The sequence below is a fragment of the Chenopodium quinoa genome, unplaced genomic scaffold (assembly GCF_001683475.1).
Source record: "Chenopodium quinoa cultivar QQ74 unplaced genomic scaffold, ASM168347v1, whole genome shotgun sequence".
In the NCBI taxonomy this organism is placed as follows: Eukaryota; Viridiplantae; Streptophyta; class Magnoliopsida; order Caryophyllales; family Amaranthaceae; genus Chenopodium; species Chenopodium quinoa.
The window spans coordinates 673,256-692,718 of NW_018742410.1; the positions used below are offsets into that span (position 1 = coordinate 673,256).

General features: G+C 34.3%; 1 protein-coding gene across 1 annotated transcript; it reads left to right on the forward strand.

Moving 5' to 3' along the window:
• The first annotated feature begins 12,098 nt into the window (after positions 1-12,098).
• LOC110705425 (uncharacterized vacuolar membrane protein YML018C-like) lies at positions 12,099-18,704 on the forward strand. Its single transcript, XM_021883292.1, has 8 exons — positions 12,099-12,669; positions 14,548-14,928; positions 15,598-15,815; positions 16,730-16,800; positions 16,892-16,993; positions 17,198-17,315; positions 17,402-17,537; positions 18,289-18,704. Exons 1-8 carry the CDS (start codon positions 12,589-12,591, stop codon positions 18,349-18,351), a joined length of 1,170 nt encoding a protein of 389 aa, XP_021738984.1. The 5' UTR covers positions 12,099-12,588; the 3' UTR covers positions 18,352-18,704.
• Positions 18,705-19,463: the final 759 nt, after the last annotated feature.

Consider the following 19,463-nt stretch of genomic DNA (forward strand, 5'->3'; position numbering starts at 1 on the left):
TATGGCTAAAGATGCTTCAAGTAAGAAGTTTTTAGTAAGTAACTTTAATAATTTTAAGTTTGTTGATGGTCGGTCCATAATGGACCAATTTCATGAATTACAACGAATCTATGGGAACTTGAAACAACATGGTATTTCTATGGATGAATTGTTTGTTGTTTCAAGTATAATTGACAAGTTACCTGCTAGTTGGAAAAGTGTTAAGCATGAGCTTAAACACAAGAAAGAGGACATGTCTTTGTCCGAGTTGGCCACCCATCTTCAAGTTGAAGAAGGGATAAGAGCCATGGAAAATGCTAAGGATGGGAATCCTAGCTCATCTACCATTAATTTGGTGGAGGAAGGAAAAACTGGTGCTTCCACTAGTGGAAAGAGGAAGAATAATACCTCTTTCAAGGGAAAGTCCAAGAAGCAAGCAAACAATAAAAAGTTTGCTTGTTGGGAATGCGGTAAAGTTGGTCACCGCAAGAAGGACTGCTTTTCTTACAAGAAAAGGATGGAAAAAGCCAAGGAGGGCCATGCTAGCACTAGCAAGGACCAACCCACCAAAGGTAATCCAATTCATGAGGTTGAATTTAATTCCGGTTTGGATTTAAATGCAACGGATCCTAACATATTTATGGTGCAGGATGATGACTCATGGTGGATTGATTCGGGGGCTTCAAGGCATGTATGCAAGACGAGGCATTGGTTCAAAACCTTTCACAAGGTTGGTGATGGAGAAGATCTCTTTATGGGGAACAATTCAACCATCAAGGTCCTTGGTAGAGGACAAGTAGAACTAATGTTTAGTTCGGGGAATGCAATCATTCTTAGGGATGTGTTGTATGCTCCGGACATTAGTAGGAATCTTGTATCGGGGCCTTCCCTGAATAGTCTTGGCTATAAACTAGTGTTTGAAGCTAATAGGTGTATTATTACTAGAGGAATAAATTTCATAGGTCGTTGTTATTTATGTAATGGATTATTTAAGCTTTCTTTGAAAGACAAGTATGGATTTGATGATGTTTGTTTGAATGTTGATGCAAGTTATAATCATGTTGATTTAAGTTTATTTGACTTGTGGCATTCTAGATTAGGACATGTTAATTATAATAAAATGCTTTTTATGTCCAAACAAGAATTGATTCCTTGTTGTGATATTTCTCCTAATAAGTGTTCTACTTGCATGTTGAACAAGATCACTAGAACTCCATTTAAGAGAGTTGAGAGAAGTTCTAATATTTTAGAACTAATCCATAGTGACTTGTGTGATTTTCATAGTACACCTTCTTTGGGGAACAAAAGATACATGGTCACTTTTATAGATGATTATTCTAGGTTTTGTTACGTGTATCTTTTGCATTCCAAAGATGAAGCTTTAACCAAGTTTGATATTTATAAAAAGGAAGTAGAACTGCAAGTAGATTCATTTATTAAGAGAGTTAGAACTGATAAGGGAGGGGAATACTATGATCCAAGTTATTTCCAATCTTTGGGTATAATTCATGAGACTACAGCTGGTTATGCACCACAATCGAATGGTGTAGCTGAAAAGAAAAACAGGACCCTTGAAGAAATGGTTAATTCCATGTTATCTTACTCAGATTTGAGTGAAGGGTTCTGGGGTGAAGCAATGTTGACAGCATGTCACATTCTTAACCGGGTTCCCACTAAGGGAAAAGAATCTACTCCTTATGAACTTTGGTACAAGAGAAAGCCAAACTTGAAGTATCTCAAGGTTTGGGGTTGTAGGGCAGTCGTAAGAGTGCCCGACAACAAGAAGAGAAAGCTCGGTGAAAGGGGCTTGGAATGCATATTAATAGGTTATGCTGAGTTTAGAAAAACTTTTAGGTTCTATGTAATAGAACAAAATGACTATATTTCCGTTCATTCGGTTATAGAGTCAAGAGATGCAATTTTTGATGAAAACCGATTTTCATCAATGAGTAGACCTAAAGATCTACAAATTAGTGCCAATGATAGGGAGATAGTAGAGTTGGATGTACAACTTGAACCTCCTCATGAAGAAACATTCAATGAAGAGAATGTTGAACCTCCTCAAGTTAGGAGGAGTACTAGGGATAGGAGACCTAAGAACTATGGTGATGATTTTATAATCTACCTAGTTGAAGGTTCTCGGGATACCCTTAGTTCTACTACTCCATATTGTTTCAATGTGGATAGTGACCCAAAAACTTATAGTGAAGCAATTTCTTCCCAAGATAGTGCATTTTGGAAAGAGGTTATAAATGATTAGATGGATTCCATCATAGGAAATAACACTTGGGTCTTAGAGGATTTACCTTCCGGTTGCAAACCTCTTGGTTGCAAGTGGATTTTCACTAGGAAAAGGAAACCGGATGGCTCCACAGTGAAATTTAAAGCCAGATTGGTTATCCAAGGCTTTAGGCAAAATCATGGTGTTGATTATTTTGACACCTATGCACCGGTTGCAAGAATAACCTCGATAAGGTTGTTAATTGCAATGGCTTCGGTATATAATCTAGTGATTCATCAAATGGATGTCAAAATGGCATTCCTTTATGGAGATCTAGAGGAAGAAGTATACATGAAACAACCCGAAGGGTTTGTTTTGGAAGGACAAGAAGATAAGGTGTGTAAATTGGTTAAGTCCTTGTATGGACTTAAACAAGCACCAAAACAGTGGCATCGAAATTTGATGACACAATTTTGTCTTTTGGATTCAAGGTGAATCAAGCTGATAAGTGTATATATAGCAAATTTGATGACAAAGGTCATGGTGTCATCATTTGTCTATATGTTGATGATATGCTTATCTTTGGTACAAGTCTACAACAAGTAGAATTGACCAAGGAATTCTTATCCTCATCTTTTCAGATGAAGGATTTAGGGGAGGCGGATGTCATTTTAGGCATCAAGATAATTCGGGACAATGGAAGACTTATTTTAAGTCAATCTCACTATGTTGAGAAAATGATCAAACGGTTCAATATGTTTGATAAGTGTCCCGTGAATACCCCCATGGAACCAAATGTCAAATTGGTTAAGAATTCGGGGAAAACAATTTCCCAATTGGAATATTCAAGGATAATTGGATCCTTGATGTATGCCATGACTAGTACAAGACCGGAAATTGCATTAGCTGTGGGAAAACTAAGTAGATTTACTAGTAACCCAGGTGCACAACATTGGTTTGCAATTAGGAGGGTCTTGAGGTACCTTAAGGGTACGTTAGACTATGGTCTATCTTATAGTGGATTTCCTTCGATTTTAGAAGGATTTTCGAATGCTAGTTGGATCACTTACAAAGAGGATGACTCTTCTGTAAGTGGTTGGGTATTTATGTTTGGAGGAGGTGCCATTTCATGGTCTTCCAAGAAACAAACTTGCATCGCTGATTCCACTATGGCAACAGAGTATATAGCTCTTGCATCAGCTAGTAAAGAAGCTGAGTGGTTGAGAAATCTCATGATAGAGTTGCCTTTATTGTCTAAGCCAATGCCACCGGTGGCAATCCATTGTGATTCCAATTCGGCGTTGATAAAGGCTTATAGTCAAGTGTATAATGGTATGTCTCGGCATATTTCACTAAGGCATAGCCTAGTGAAAGAGCTTATCCATGATGGGGTCATAAGTCATGACTATGTTCCAACAAAGATGAATTTGGCGGATTGCTTTACAAAGGCAATGCCAAGACATTCCATCATATTTGCTATAAATGGAATGGGGTTATGTCCGAAAACACAAATTTGTGAAACCCAATCTAACGCTTGAAGAAACATCAAGTCTTAGATTCAATGTGGTTGAATTGCATTTTTGATGTTTGTTAGCAATATTTGATGACCCATATTGCTATGGTACTTGTGATGTGTAAGGTAGCGTCATTTAAAAGTTCTCAAAGGTTTAGAGTTGAGAAGCTCTAAATGTAAGTGTCTTGTCACAAGGGCACATTTACGTATATGAGAACCTACCTATATAAGTTTGAAGTTTAGCCGCTTCAAGAAGTCTAGATGGACATATAGACTTTGATGAACTTATGAAAGATACGGACACAAGGCTGTTTAAAAGTGTCAGTGTTGAATGATTCGATTTATCTTATGTGTACTTCACCTTCGAATGGTTGGATATATCCGTGTGATTCAATCCATATGAAAATCATGGGATATGATCATCGTTAAGTGTGTTGTACTAGGTGTTAATTCAATCCGAAGGGACATTAACATTGATGCATGAGATGTGGCTAAATGATAGAATTGGAGAATGTTTAAAGGGACACTCTAAATGGGGGAGGATTGTTGGAATATTTAGAGTGTCGGAGTGGAGCGTGCTCTACTGATTGATCGCGCTCGCGCTAGCTAGGCGCGACCCGCGATGAAACCGCTCCTAAACCGTGAAGAGTTTCTGGAAATCTGGCAATTCTTTGGAGGAGCGCCCGCTCCTCCAGCGCGCCACTATAAGGCGCGGCCCGCGCCTAAATCGCGACAACTTTCTGGAAAATCAGAAAGTTGGGATTCCAGAAGAGGAGCGCCCGCTCCACCTTGAGGAGCGCCCGCGCCATCTGTTTTTCGCGAATTTTTTGACGGTTAAGTCTTTTTTTAAAAGGTTTGGTTTTTTTCGTTAAGGAAAAGATACAGATTTTTCTCTCATTCTCTCCCTAAGAAATTCTCCATAATTTCTCTAAAAAATCTTGCAAACTTTTGTGAGAAATCTTCCTGATTTTAGCCTTCTTTGTGAATTATTCATCATCAATTCGATTCTTAGTGAAAAGAACAATTGGTTGTCTTTTGTATCTCAAAGAGTATTTCCGGATCAAACCCAAGCACCATTGTGGGGGAAATTAAGCTCTTTAGGAAAGTGTCTACACGCCTAAGACAGTGCATCAAGGATTGAGACTCAAGTGGTCATTGAATTTCTCATGTTCATGTGCGTTTATTAAGGCTTGGAGTAGAGGCAAGTATATTATCTTTCACACTAGTGGTTTCCGTTGTACTTTCTGTAATACTTTGGTAATTTGGTGTTTGGTTGAAATACATTGGTTTGTATTTGGATTATTGTATAATTTGATATTGATTATACACAGTTAGGTTTTGTTCCCACAATTGTTAAAGTAGTTCTTGTTCTAGAATTATTTGAAAACCTAACAATCATATCGTTTTTACAAGAGCGAAACACAGAATTAGAACTTCTTCTAACCAAATCCCTTAAATATTTAGGTGTTATAGATATTAATTCACCCCAAATCATCTCTCTTTTGGAGCTTGAAAACTGAGCATCCACCTTTTTTTTCTCCTCAAGATTCAATCTATTCCAACCTTAATCACCTCAAAACCCTCATTAACAATCTCAGATCATGTCAAAGTTACACCCCTCAATCATTCATTCAACGCCGCATAATTTCGTTCCAAATCTCTAGCATTGGTTTAATAATTCAGAAGGAGATTCAGCTCTATGTTGACAAAGAAAATGTCAGAAACTTGATAAAAATTCTCCAAGAACCATGTGATGATGAGGAGAAATTGAGAGCTCTTGATCAATTAATGCAGTCGGAATGATCGGTGGAAAAGCAAGCGCAGTTCCTAATACAAAAAACCTGATTTACAAGCGATAAATCTGTAAAAACTCCAGAATCCACCAAAAAGAGTAAAACTCTTAAGAATAATATTAAAATGTCAAAAACTAAATAATAAAGATGGCTAAAACGTTTAAATAGTCTAAACAAAGCCCTAATACAAAAAAAAGTAAAAAATAAAATCCGAAAAATGTTTAGATGCTGTTTTCGGGCCTTAAACGAACTCGGATGGCTTAAAAAATCTGTTGCTCATGGCAACCCGTTGGCCCGTTTCTATTTCCGAAAATATATTTTATTAAGCAATCTGACTCCGGGAGCTCGACTATTAGAAATCATGACCCCTAAAAACTGAAATCAAACTTTCCGACGGTGAACTTTTTCGTCGAAACGAGCAGCTAATCTTCCTACGTCATCAATTTATGGGTCGAATCTTAACTGGGTTTGATTCAGAATTGCAGAATTTGATCCTTGAAGATAAATTGTTTCCGGTATTTTTCGGGACGGTGCTTTGTGATGATGATTATTACCCACTAAGTGTTCAAGAAAAAGTCGGGTGCGCGATAGGTGCTTTGACTCGGTTCAATCGGAATATGTTTGTTGATTATTTGTTGATGGGTCTTACAATGCATGCTCTTGTATTTTATGGTTCTAGCAGATCACTTAAGATTCTCTTAACTCCTGTGAAATCATGTGAAGGCCATTTGGTTAATGAGAAGTTGTTTAATGACACAATTTTAAACATTATTTGGCTATTAAGCTCAAAAGATTTACAGGTTAGATTAATGGCAATGCACTGCCTCATCAAAATGGGGTATTACAGTACAAAGGAAGTACTCGACTCTGTGATTAATGCTGGATTGGTTGAGAAGCTGGTGTTGTTTCAAAGAAAAGAGTTTAGGAGTGATTTAAGTGAAGTAGTGGTTTAGATGGAGGAAAGAAAAAACATTTATGTGTAGGTGATGATGAATTGGGAAGTGAAAAGGGTGAATCTTCGTCGAGTAATCCATTTTCAGGGTGCATTGCATGGTTCGTCGCGCAAGTGGAGATAGGAGAAGGGATGGAGAAGAGTGAAAAGAAGGAAATTAAGATGATGATACTGAGGAGAGTTAAGGCAGCCTGTGTTTCTGAGGCAGAAGCTGCTACTGTTATTGCTAAAGTTTTATGGGGATCTCATCCTTGATAGCTTTGATGGAAGAATTACTAAAATCTACATTTTTACTATGACCAATGTAATTAAGTAGTACAATGTTAATAATGCTATGATAATCTATGTAACACCCCCGATTTACTAACTAATAATAAACAAGAATTAAAGAAAAATAAACAACCTTTAAATAAAATTGCGGAAGCATACACCTAAATTGGAGGTATTACCGCCACACTCAACAACTTGTCAAGTGCTAAGGCTTACAAAATCCCAATAATTACAACTCAATAATTTAAGTGAGCTATTAATAAACCTTTACAAACTCGTTATAAAATACTAATCGAAACACTTGAACTCCTTTAGCTACGATCACTTGATTAACCTGTTACAATCTTGACTGCTCACCATTAAGGATAAATTCCAAAATAATCGTTGCAGGGCCACCATAAGAAAAAGACATGGCCGCAAACACAAGTAGCAAAGCAAACAAACAACACACACGTCAGCAAAAAGCTGAGTAATCACTATTGGTCAAAATACAAAGAACAATAGAATAATTAACGTAATTAACTCACTTAAACAATGTAGTTTAAAACTACATTACACATTGTACTCTGGAAATAACCTTTGTCAAACTCAACCTCGAATAATAATATGGAACTTTACTCAATTAACTCATTTATCCCATAAGTGTGTCACGCTCTTTGTTTTATAGCTAGCCTTGGACATGAATAATTTGAAGACTCTCAATAATCAGAAAAACACCTTGAACCAGACCACATATGGGTCAAATCCCACTATAGGGGGTCATAGAAAAATATAAATAAAGATTGTATCTCATTCTTAACTCATGATTATCATCTCCTTACCAATATGCCAAGAACTAAGGTATATAACACTGAGCCTCAAACCAAGAACAAAATAATAATTCTCAACCCTTTTGATCTCACACTTGATCAAATAATCATTTACAGACTCGTAATCAATATCTCAATAATGGCACGGGTTCCCAAATAACATAACCATCGAACTCGATTCAATCATAGTATATCTCAACTCTTATATAGGGAAATAAAACTAATACCCAAATATAATTAACTCACTACCCAAAAACAATACTAGTAACCCTAAAACCTCGATAAAACAATACTCCCTAAAGCAACACCATTAAAAATCCTAGCATAAGAACGCAATCAATAATACAACAATTAAATTATATATCACGACATATTAACCAATATATATATGAAACTTGATCATATAAATAACAAATTGTAAAACTTATGCATAATAATACGAATTATAACATAGTCAGTTCCAAGAAAAAATAAACTTGTGTGATTACGAGACAATAAAATTATAAACATACAACTCCAAGATTAATAAATTCGTGTGATTACCTTATGATTGATGCTCAGACATTGAAACACGGTCAAAGATCCATGAAACAACGAAGTATGCTATAGCTTCAAGTATAATAAACGATGGGTGCGATTGATGATCGAGCAAACCAAAAATATGATCATACATGTAGGCTTATTACGCATGACAACACTATGAGAAAAATAAAGTTAAGCAAAGTTTTGTCAAAAGATTTATGGGTTAAATCCAAACTTACGGCTAAACACTTCTTAGTGAAGATTATTAGGGTGAGGGGGTATTTATACTCTCTCATAAAAAAGATTAAAAATCCTTAATAAAATATAAATTTTATCAAAATAATATATACATCTATATAAAAACTCTAATTTTATATTTTATCAAATCGTAAAATATACGGGTATTACAATCTATGTTTTACATAATCGTTGGCTGGTACACCTGGGTGTATCATGCGCATGGTACACATCATAGTTTTATAAAAGAACACTACATTGAAATATAAAGAACGTGATAATTTTGGTGAATCAGTTTTTAAAAAGGTAAATGATAAATTACCAATTGATTTTTTACTTGTATTTAATGTCAAATCATTTCAAAATATTCAATTTTTTAATAATTTCTATCTCTAAAATTATTTTCATCAAGATTTCATTTTCAAATTTCAAATTTTAAAATTTGAAATTCATTTTCAAAATTTCAAATCCCTAAATTTTTTATTTTGTTCTATTTCTTTTTTGAAACAATTCTCTAAATAAGCAATTATATTTTTTAATATTTTGTTATGATATTCATCTTGGTCATGTGTATTTATTATGAGGTTCATTATATGATTTTTAAATGTCCATGTTCTTTGATTGCAATTTTAATGTACCTTTATTGTCACACAATGTTCATTACTTATTGTGAAATGTTCTTTGAATTTTGTTTTAACATGTTCGGTAAATATAAATAATGTTCTCTGGTGTACAATGTAAATTTCATGTTTTACAAGGTATCTTGGCGTATTAAATTAGCATCTTACTGTCAGTCATAGCTTGTTTATAGTTGCAGTACTTAGTACATCATGTACTTCTACGTACAATTTTCCAAACTAATTACCAAAAAAGACGCATGGCCAAATTATTTACCAAACTAAGCTTTTAGGGTAAAGCGCTGTCTCGGACAACGTTTTATCACTGATTTTTTTTTTAAAAAAATCAATATGTAATACGCTTCCTTAGTCAGTCAGCGATTTTAGTGTAAATTTTTTTTTTTTAAAATTCTTAATTTTCAGCGTTTTTAGTGTAAATTTTTTTTCTTAAAAAAATAATTGGTAACCACCCAACTATCCCCCTGCCGCGTCTCCCTTCCCCCATAACCACCCAACCCCTTCCCCTGAATTTTAACTAAAAAGCAAAGATGTCAAATTTATGCCACATTCAGCATTTCAACTGTATGTTCAAGTATCAAGAAATTAGTAATAGTGAGTTTCATGCAAGAACGAAGTTTGTGTTCAAGCCTGAATCCCCTACATGGTTTTCCATCCCTTACCTTGAATATTACAGTAGTTTGAAATTGAATGTTTCAGGCACAGACCGATGTATAGTTCCGGTTTTCTATCGTTCTTCAGTGTTGATGGCAACTATGCTAAACATTTGGAGCCACTGCTACTCAAAAATGAGGTTCTAATTAATTTTTTTGGTAAATAATTTACATCAATCAAATTAAAGTTTTAATTATAGTTGAATAAATGCTGACCTATAAAGTGTTATATAGGTTGATATGGTGATGTGTGGACATGTTCATAACTACGAGAGGAGCTGCGCAGTGTATCGTGGCAGATGCAAGGCTAACCCTGTGAAAGATGAGAATGGAATCGATACAAAAATTAAAAAAAAAAAAAAAAAAAAAAAAAAAAGTTAAACACTAAAAACGCTGACTCAGTCCAAAGAATCCAACCATAATTAAATCCCAAACGACCCGCATTACCTTCTCTACTTCCATCGAACTCCTCGAACCAAAGAATCCAACCATTCCTAAACACCCTATCAACTCTAAAAGCACGTCAACTTCATACTCCAAAATAACCAACGCGTTAGCAAGTTTAGGAAAGCACTGATGAAAGACGTCGGAAGATTTATCCTCGTTGACAAGATTAATGACAACGAGAGATATGGTACGAACAGCGAGGAGAATCTCAGTCCTAGAAAATTTACTAGACCCAATCTTCTTAAAAGTAAGGCGATGTAGGCAACGGTGAATTAGTGTGACGTAATTCTTATCAACAAATTCGTGACTCGCGTTTGAAGGTAAGAAGCTAGTGAACTAACGATGTTAGTGTATTTTCCCTTAATTAATGATCTTTGCTTACTATCGAGTTGCACGGTAAAATCATTATTAGACTTGTTCTCCTTCTCAACTTGCTTTCGATCATTGTTGGACTTGTTCTCCTTCTCAACTTGCTTTCGATGTTGCCGCTTTCGTTCGGCTGAACGAGCGTTAGAGATGGTTGAGGTCTTCATTGTGTTTTTTTGAAAGAGAAGATGTGGAGATGGGTTATGTTAAGTTTTTCTGAAATACCAAGTATATGTAAAGCGGCACTAGAAGAAAAAGGAAAGTTATAATTTTATGGAATTTTTATTGATTATAATTGATCCTTGTTTAAATAGGAGAGGAAGTTAGCAGCCGTAATTCATGAAACAACAGGGTTAATTCACAACTAATTTGTATGAACGTCAGCCTGTTATCTTTTAAAAAAAATAAAATTTGTCTAAGATATATTATTATTATTATAAATATAAATAATATGATAAGATTTACGAGTATGTAAAAAGTATATCACATTAATTTTTTATTATTATTTTTTTTTTTATATTCCTAACAAAATTAGTTAGGGTTAAATTGAAACAAACCTAGAAGATGAACGCATGTGGTCGATCTGGTGATGTTGATATCATAATTTTCAATTCTTAATTAGCAGATCAATTGTTGATTAGCAGTGGATAATTACACACTATCATCATTCATCAGAGATTAGCCAGCGAAATTATGAAGAATACCATTGCCAAATCTGTCGGTTCATTTATTTTTTTATGCAATATAGAACAATTTATTAATATCCCCACACCCCACGCACCAACCTAAATTAACTAATTTTCACGATATTTTTTTTTTTTAATTTTTTATACTTCATTTAATGTTTAAACAATATACTTTTGCAGGTGAATATCTATCCGATCCATATGTGATCGATTGTCATCTATAACTCTAAAACCTATTTCTTTTGTCCATAGTTTTTTTACCCTATTATAAGAATATGAGTCAAACTTTAAAATATTTGACCATAATGAAATACTCTGAATCCATAAGAATTTTAATTTTTATTTTCATTTTATTTTTTTATTTTTGAAGGGATTTAATCCATAAGAAATAATATAATCATTCACGTGCAATCTTGTTTGATTCGTTTTATTGTATATTTTATTAATATCTAGTTTTTATACTTTTTACAAGTATGAAAATAGTGATAAAACCATTTTAATACACGTCATGAAAATTGTGCAGTGAAAAGTCAAATGAGGCAAAATATTAGTGACTGAGGGAGTATCAAGAAAAGTTTAGTATGTAGGAGAGGTAACTCATTATGAAAGTGTGATTAATGACTCTCCTAAACCATTACCAACAAGCGTAACACTTTGAAAATTGTGAATCGAAAAAATGAATGATGAAATACTAATAAAAAAAATTATTGTAATTATTAATAGATTTAATTGTAAAGTATTGTTTTCAATACAAAAATATGATGATATGAATATTAGTATTTTATAATACTCGTTAATTTATATAATACATAAGTATTGAGATGAGTAATATCTAATACTTGTATAATTTAAGCTCCAATAATGTTACCATTGTTATTCTAATAATATTTTATTTATTTTTAAATTTTAGTTTAGGTGACATGCTCTTACATTTTTTTTTGAGAACACATGCTCTTACACCTTAAAAGTTAAAAATTATTACCATGGAAACGAGAAAATTAGGGAAAATGAGTCCATTTTTTGACTTTTTGAGGATGAATGAGAAAATTGTTTAGCGACCTACAGTAAAATGTTACAGTAATTTTTTTTTTTTTTTCTCTTTATTTATTACTGTCATTTATTACCTCTATCAAAATGGATTATAGACATTATAGTCAACTAAGTCAAAAAAATCTTACACATAACAAGAGAGAAAACTAACTAGTAACAACCAAAATTTTTTTTTTTTTAGTGTTTCCCTCCTCTTCAGTCTCTTTTATTCTTCCTCTTTCCTACAAAGGAAAAAAAAAAAAAATTCCCCACAATTCTGCTTGAAGCAACCCAACTCATCCTCAACAATAATAGACTAATCAAATTCTCAGATCTCATACCCTTTTCTGTGAATTTCAGCAACCAAATTTGCCCCATAAATTTTCTCAAAAAATCCCAGCTCAAATAGATCTCTTTGGGTTTTTCTTATTGATTAAGTTTTAGTGATTTTGGGGGGTTTCCATTGATTTTTTGAGATGAATATCAAGTATAATGCTGGTTTGTTTCTCATTGGAACTGTTGTTATCATTTGGGTCTCTTCTGCAGAAGTTACCCAGGTTAGTAATTAATTTTGTTCAATTGAATAATTTGCTCTTTTTTAGGATTTTATTACAAATTTTGGCTGAATTGCTAAATATAATCATGGGTTGTTTTTATTTTGGTAATTTGAAATTGGTTTTACTGGTTAGTGATATTTGGTTCAAATTTTGATGTGCGTCTGTATCTAATAGTTCAAAGTTGGAAGCTACTGTTGCATTTTTTTTGGATGCGTGTGTGTTAATTTTAGTAGAACTTCTGTTGAAAATTTGGGAATTGGAGTTGATATTTTGATAATTTTTCGTTGTTATAATTTGCAAATGGTACATTTGTTATAATTTTTATTTACTGGAAATGGGGTTTATAATAGAAGATTAGGGAAAATTTTGCATTTGTGCAGTAATGGCTCACCCAAATGCTTCATTTAAATAGATGTATAACATAAAATATGTTTGATGAGATGATGACTTTATTAAGATGGAGTTCCAAGTATACAACAAGGGATGGTAATTGACCAAAGATTGACTGTTGAAATTGGAGAGAATCAGGTTGATATCAGTCAATTGTTCGAGTCCCAGCGTTGTGTCGTATCGGGGTCTGATGAACTCTTTCGAATCCCAATACAATTACAATTTACCTGAAATATATTTTATATCTTCCATCCATTTAGACTGCATAGCTGTGGTCATGTAGAAGTGGATATAATCCTTCAGCTAGGCTGGAGAGGACTGTTCTACTTATTTGTCCATTTGGATATAGTCACTCTGTCTAAAAATAATAATCACGTGCTATTTTGGGATGTCAGGAAAACACTCTCCTCTTTCAAATAATAGTTTGGTGAATATGGTATTCAGAAGATTCCTTTACTCCTTAGCTTAAAGTGAAGAAAAAGGAGAATGTGAGAGTATGAATGTATTATAATGGGTGTTTAAGTATGAACATGTCATATTGTTTACTATGGGAGGTGGCACAGTATGTCAATTCTTCCTAGACCAGGGTGTATATTTTATGTGAATTTGTCACTTAGATAAAGTTATCTAATCAATGAAGTAGCAACTTGCATGTATTGAATAGTATATCACAGGTGGAAACACACGACTTTCGTATAGGGTGGGTGAAAGATCAGTTATTGGGTAACAGAGTCAGCAACCCCACTTAGATGGATCTGGAGATTAAATAGCTTTATGATTTCATTCTGGTATCTGAGATAGTTTTTTGCAAATTTGTGAACAATCTGAGGAGTGCTTAGGAATAGGGAAACAGTTAGCAAGTAGCAACAAAATATATATACTGTATGTATATGATCATTACACGATGTAAACTGGGCGTTGGAAATGAGAGCTTGTGACCACACGAGTTCAATGATTTAGTTTTGGATTTCATGTTGAGCGTTACCGATCATTGTGATATTTCTGATAAAGATGAAGAGAGCATCACTATTGGAAACTACAGGGTTGTTGAGCCTTGGGGGGAGAGGGGCTGGTGCAATGCCTTGAGTGAAGGAAGAGGATGGAATGACCGTAGAAAAACCTTGGTGCTTAATAGACCGTTACAAGACTAAAGCAAATTACAGAGACACCTTACTGATAAGTGTGAAGGAGGTGTACTCTGTTCAATTTGTTATATTGCGATAAACTATCTCAGCAGCCTCAACTAATTCATATTCCTTGCCCTGAGAGTGTATTCAAGTGATGTATTCAAGGTTTATGCTCTAAATTGAAGTTTTACATGTGAAGATACAGCTTACATCTATGAATATTTTTCAGCTTTGCAAAGTTGTATCTATTTTTTGCTTCAAAATTACTTTTTTTTTTTATTGTGTGCCAACATGATTGAGGCATATGTTTGTCCATAGTCTTCCATACCTTGTCTGACGCCTGCAAATATCTGCCATGCAGGACATATATAATGCATATAGACAGCCATTTGCAGTGACATATCTTGGGGCATCTCTAATGGTGGTTTACCTTCCCATATCCTATATTAAAGATTGGATTTATCGGAAAATGAAGAATTGCTCATCAAGGAATGGGAAACTTGCTGAAACTGTGAAAGATTCTGCGGACATACTTGATTCTCCTCTTAAATACGTTGAGCAGAAAATCTGTGCAATGGAACTGGAAGGGACTCCCATTAAAAAAAACTGTGACTTGAACCTTTCTGTGGGAGAAGAAAAACCTTTTCTTGACGACGGTTTGAGGAAGCCTGAGAGGGAGCTCAGCAAATGGGAAATTGTTAGATATGGATTATACCTTGCCCCTCTTTGGTTTGCAGTTGAGGTAACTAAACTTCAGATTTTTGTCTATTAATATTTCTTTTCTGTTTGGATAATCTATTCTTGTCTACTTTTTTGTTCATCCATTTAATTGTTATAAGTTTGTTGTTTGAACAGTTAAATCTTTTGCTTTTTCTCTGTTATTTGTGCTTCTTCAAGTCTTTCTTTTCTTGAGGTGCTTTGAATTCTGTTTGTGTTTTGCATTCAATCATATATATTCTGCTGATTTTGGTTAACTGGTTATGCTTTAATATAATGAGTGATTAAAGATCCAAACCTTGACAATTGTTCATGATATTTATGTTCAAGTTCCACAATTGGTTACAACTTACAAGTAATTGGTGTTCCAAAAGCATGCTTAACAAATTAATTAGTCTGATTGTATGTGGAGTATGGAGAAGTGGTGGTTTAATGGCTAAATGGTTCAGGAATAATGTTTTATGTAGAGAAGGAATTTCTTTTAAAAAGTCTTGTTTTAGGTTACAGATGATTTTCTTTGGACAAGAACTATATCAAAAGTTCTGGTAGATTTGAATTTGCCGTTGAAAGCTTGAAACTCAGCAGGTTGAGGTTGCACTGTGGAAGGGAATCCTGTTTGCTAATACATCTCATCTGTTCCCTTGATCTGCTTTGTACAGCAAAATTTATGACATGAAAATTTAATTTCCTGTAGTATCTCTCAAATGCTGCCTTGGCACGTACCAGTGTTGCAAGTACGACAGTCTTATCCTCAACCTCTGGACTTTTTACTCTTTTCATTGGAGTGCTCCTTGGAGAGGATTCACTGAACATGGCTAAGGTTGTTGCTGTATTTGTTAGCATGGCCGGTGTCGTCATGACTACTTTGGGGAAAACTTGGGCCTCAGATGAGTCGGAACTTAGTAGTTCAAGGTAAATCTTCTGAAGTGTCTGTGATTTTGTCATTTCTATTAAGTACATCGGTAATGTGTCAGGTGGTATGCTACAGGATGATCCACTTTACTTCTGTTTCAGCCCCATCCCCATTTTTCTAGTGCAAATATAGGAGCACAATAAAAGATTACTTATCTTTGAAAAATCCATTATGTCAAGTTAGTATTGTTTTGGTTGCACAATATTTGGTTGCAATTTATATAAATTAGCAACTGTTTACACAAGTTATTGTCTTGCATGTTCATTGCCATTCATCAGTTTAGAATTTAATGCTACAAGTAGCATACTTTAATTTAAGACTAATTGTTCCATTGTTGTTTATGGACCATTTTACTTTGTCAATAGTTGACTTGCCATTATTTCCTCATAAGCTTTTCCTTAATCATTGTGACTATATAGTAAACTGTGCAATTAATGTTATCACATTTAGGCCATAGAAATGTGGAGAATCAATTTAAGAATTGAATCCCAAGCTGGTGTGGAGCGTAAGCTAGCATGTAAATTAGTTAGGGAGGTAATTATGTCACCTGCCAAATTGGAGTGGCGTATACTCCTTTATGTGGGCTTTTGGTTCCTCCACCAAGTTTTAACAACCTCCATCACCACCTTTTAGAAGCCGCCTAATTGATTCTTGTAACCCCATATGGCCGTATTTCATTCCTTTCATTCCAAGCATAGCCTTATATAGAAATTCTAGTTTAGATGCTAGTTTGGCATAGCAATAAGCAGGCATTTGCATAGGTTATGATGTAACATCTCTTTAGCTGAAGCCCAAAGTATGCTATTCACATTCTGGCATCTACTAGGATACCTCATGCTGCTTCTGGTGTTCTTCTCAATGTTTGTGATTTAGGTTACTGTTTGACAATTCAAATTTTTTAAATTTTTTCCAGCGATGGTCAACGTTCACTCGTGGGGGATCTTTTTGGGCTTCTCTCAGCTATGTCATATGGGCTTTTCACTGGTAAGATGCTACATTTAAAACTTCAATTTGTTATCGTTAGCACCCTGCAGCGACGCCCCCTGCAATGCTTAAGATCCTATTAATTTTGCAGTGCTACTGAAAAAGTTTGCCGGTGAGGAAGAAGGAAAAGTGGATGTTCAGAAACTTTTTGGATACATTGGTTTCTTTACTCTAATAGCCCTTTGGTGGCTTGGTAAGTGATCTTTCTTTGATTTTTCAAGTGAATCTGGAACAAAGGGTAAAAATTGTGATAAAAATGCTAGTGCAGTGCTGATTAACTGTTTCTGATTCTCTTTGCTTGCTGAAGTATGTGATTTTCTTCCATGTGCCTTGTGAGGAGCTATATTTTATTTGCCTGTTTGGTTGAATGACAGTTATTCTGCTATTTGTCTTTCAGTGTGGCCATTGACGATTTTAGGGATTGAACCAAAGTTCACTATTCCTCACTCTGCTAAAACAGACGAGGTTGTTCTTGCAAATGGACTGATTGGAAGCGTTCTATCTGATTACTTTTGGTATTTAGTCCTTTTCCAAATCCTTCTAATAAATGGTTCATCTTTTCAGTTAACTCTTAACATACTAATTCACCTATTCTTATCAGGGCATTATCTGTTGTATGGACAACTCCTCTGGTTGCAACTTTGGGTATGTCGCTTACGATCCCTCTTGCAATGTTGGCTGATATGATTATACACGGTCGGCATTATTCCATAGTCTATGTTCTTGGCTCTATCCAGGTAACTTCATCAATTTAGATTCAAATTTAATTTATTGTATATAGTAAGAAATATGATTGACAAGATAATTTCCATTTCCAATTACTGACAAAGAGAGTTGTTTCTGCTTTCTTTACTTATTGAGTTTGCATAAAGTCCTTATGAGTTGAGTCTCACACTTCCTATTCTCTACTGAAATGGTGGTTGTGTTTCTTAATGCCTTCCTCTTTTTTCTCATGGTCTTGTTTGTGGTACTACTAAGAGTATAGTAGTATACTGTTGGATGATACCCTTACTATAATCTGGCCGATGTTCTGACAATTATTTCCACTGACAGCCCTTTCGGTGTTAATTTGACATAAATGCCTCATCTGAATGCCCAGTTTATGCATCTCCGCTTACATAGATGCAGTTTTCCTTCATTACTTACTAGAGTTACTATCACCTCAAAAGTCAAAATACGAGCTTCTTTGGCAAAAAAAATTAAATTTACAAGTGGAGATGCTTTATCATGGACATTTATGTAGGATAATTTGTGCCAGAACATAATTTTATTGTCATGCTGCTAATCATTAATTTGTCCAAATCAAACCTTAAATGCCTAGGCTTAGATGACTTAGTGATATTCAAATATTCATACTTCTTTCTCCTTCATGTTGGGATTCCAGATGTCCTGTTAAAAACACTTGTAGGCATGCATTGTTTTTGAGGGTTTACAATTTTCAATCAATATTGCTTTAACATATGTTCATGGGAATGCTCAACATTTCAGGTATTTGGCGGATTTGTAATTGCTAATCTTTCAGATTGGTGCTCAAAGAAGCTGGGTTTATAGCATTGCCGGAACTACACTTGCTGAGTATCATATTCTTTTTTCTCGTCATCAGCTTTGCTCTTTGGCGAGAAGTGTCATAAAAACAGGATCGTGATCCCACAAGGGGTAATCGACATTTGCACAGAATATAAAAGAGCAAAACAATGTAATCTAATCATGTCTTGGTGATATATGAATAATGATATATAGTCAGAAGGTTAGTTACCAACAGGAAAGAAAGAATAATTCAGTTTTTGTATGGGTCTTGGCGTCTTGCAGTCGCACCCTCTGTGTATATAGTTTGATACTGTATTAATCTGAAATAAAAATTCAAGTCAATTTTGTTTCAAAGTCACTGTGAAGTTTGATTTTCACCTCCCAGTTTCAGTTTTTTTTTTCCTTCCTTTTTCTGGCTAGGAAGGGTCCAAATTTGGCATCCCAAGCACAATCTATGGGCCAAAAAGACCCCTCCGACCCTCCCTATTAGTCCCTAATTATCTTAACAGTAAGAGTAAACCCTAAAAAAGCGTGATCACTATCACAACTCACAAGATTCACAACATAAAAAGGACATCAAAAACCAAAGTTTTTTTTTTTTTTTTTTTTTTTTTTTTTTTTTTTTTTACCAACGTTAGAAAGTTAGAAAATTGGGTAATGAACTAATGATATATACAAACCTTGTACAAACGTTTTTAATGCATTTCCTAGTGTGATATGGAATACAAACCTTGTACAACATCAGTATTATTAATCCTTAACTATGTTTATTTTATCCTTTTCTAGTTTCTTATTAAAAGTCGTTAGGTTGTATATATCACTTTTCTATAAATTTCCTCTATATCTCAAAAATTGCAATAGTTTGATTTTTACACTATTTATATAATAATTTTGATCAATTTCAATAGTTTATCAAAGTATACTTTCATTTGTATGAAAGTTTTAGTAGTGAGTTATGTAAAATCAAATATATTGTTATATATGTGCATTGACAAATGTACTAATCAAAATGTTGTAATTTCGAGGTAACAGAGGAGTAGAGGATGCATGGGACTCCCTATGTTTCCGATTAATCACAACATGTTGACATTTACACCATTTATCATGTCTTCAACAAAATATTAATCAAATTAGAT

Coding starts and splice junctions, on each gene's coding strand:
- LOC110705425 (XM_021883292.1), top strand. CDS start 12,589: ATGAATATCAAGTATAATGCTGGTTTGTTTCTCATTGGAACTGTTGTT. Junction 16,994..17,197: donor AATAGCCCTTTGGTGGCTTG/GTAAGTGATCTT, acceptor TTTGTCTTTCAG/TGTGGCCATTGACGATTTTA. Junction 17,538..18,288: donor ATGTTCTTGGCTCTATCCAG/GTAACTTCATCA, acceptor TCAACATTTCAG/GTATTTGGCGGATTTGTAAT.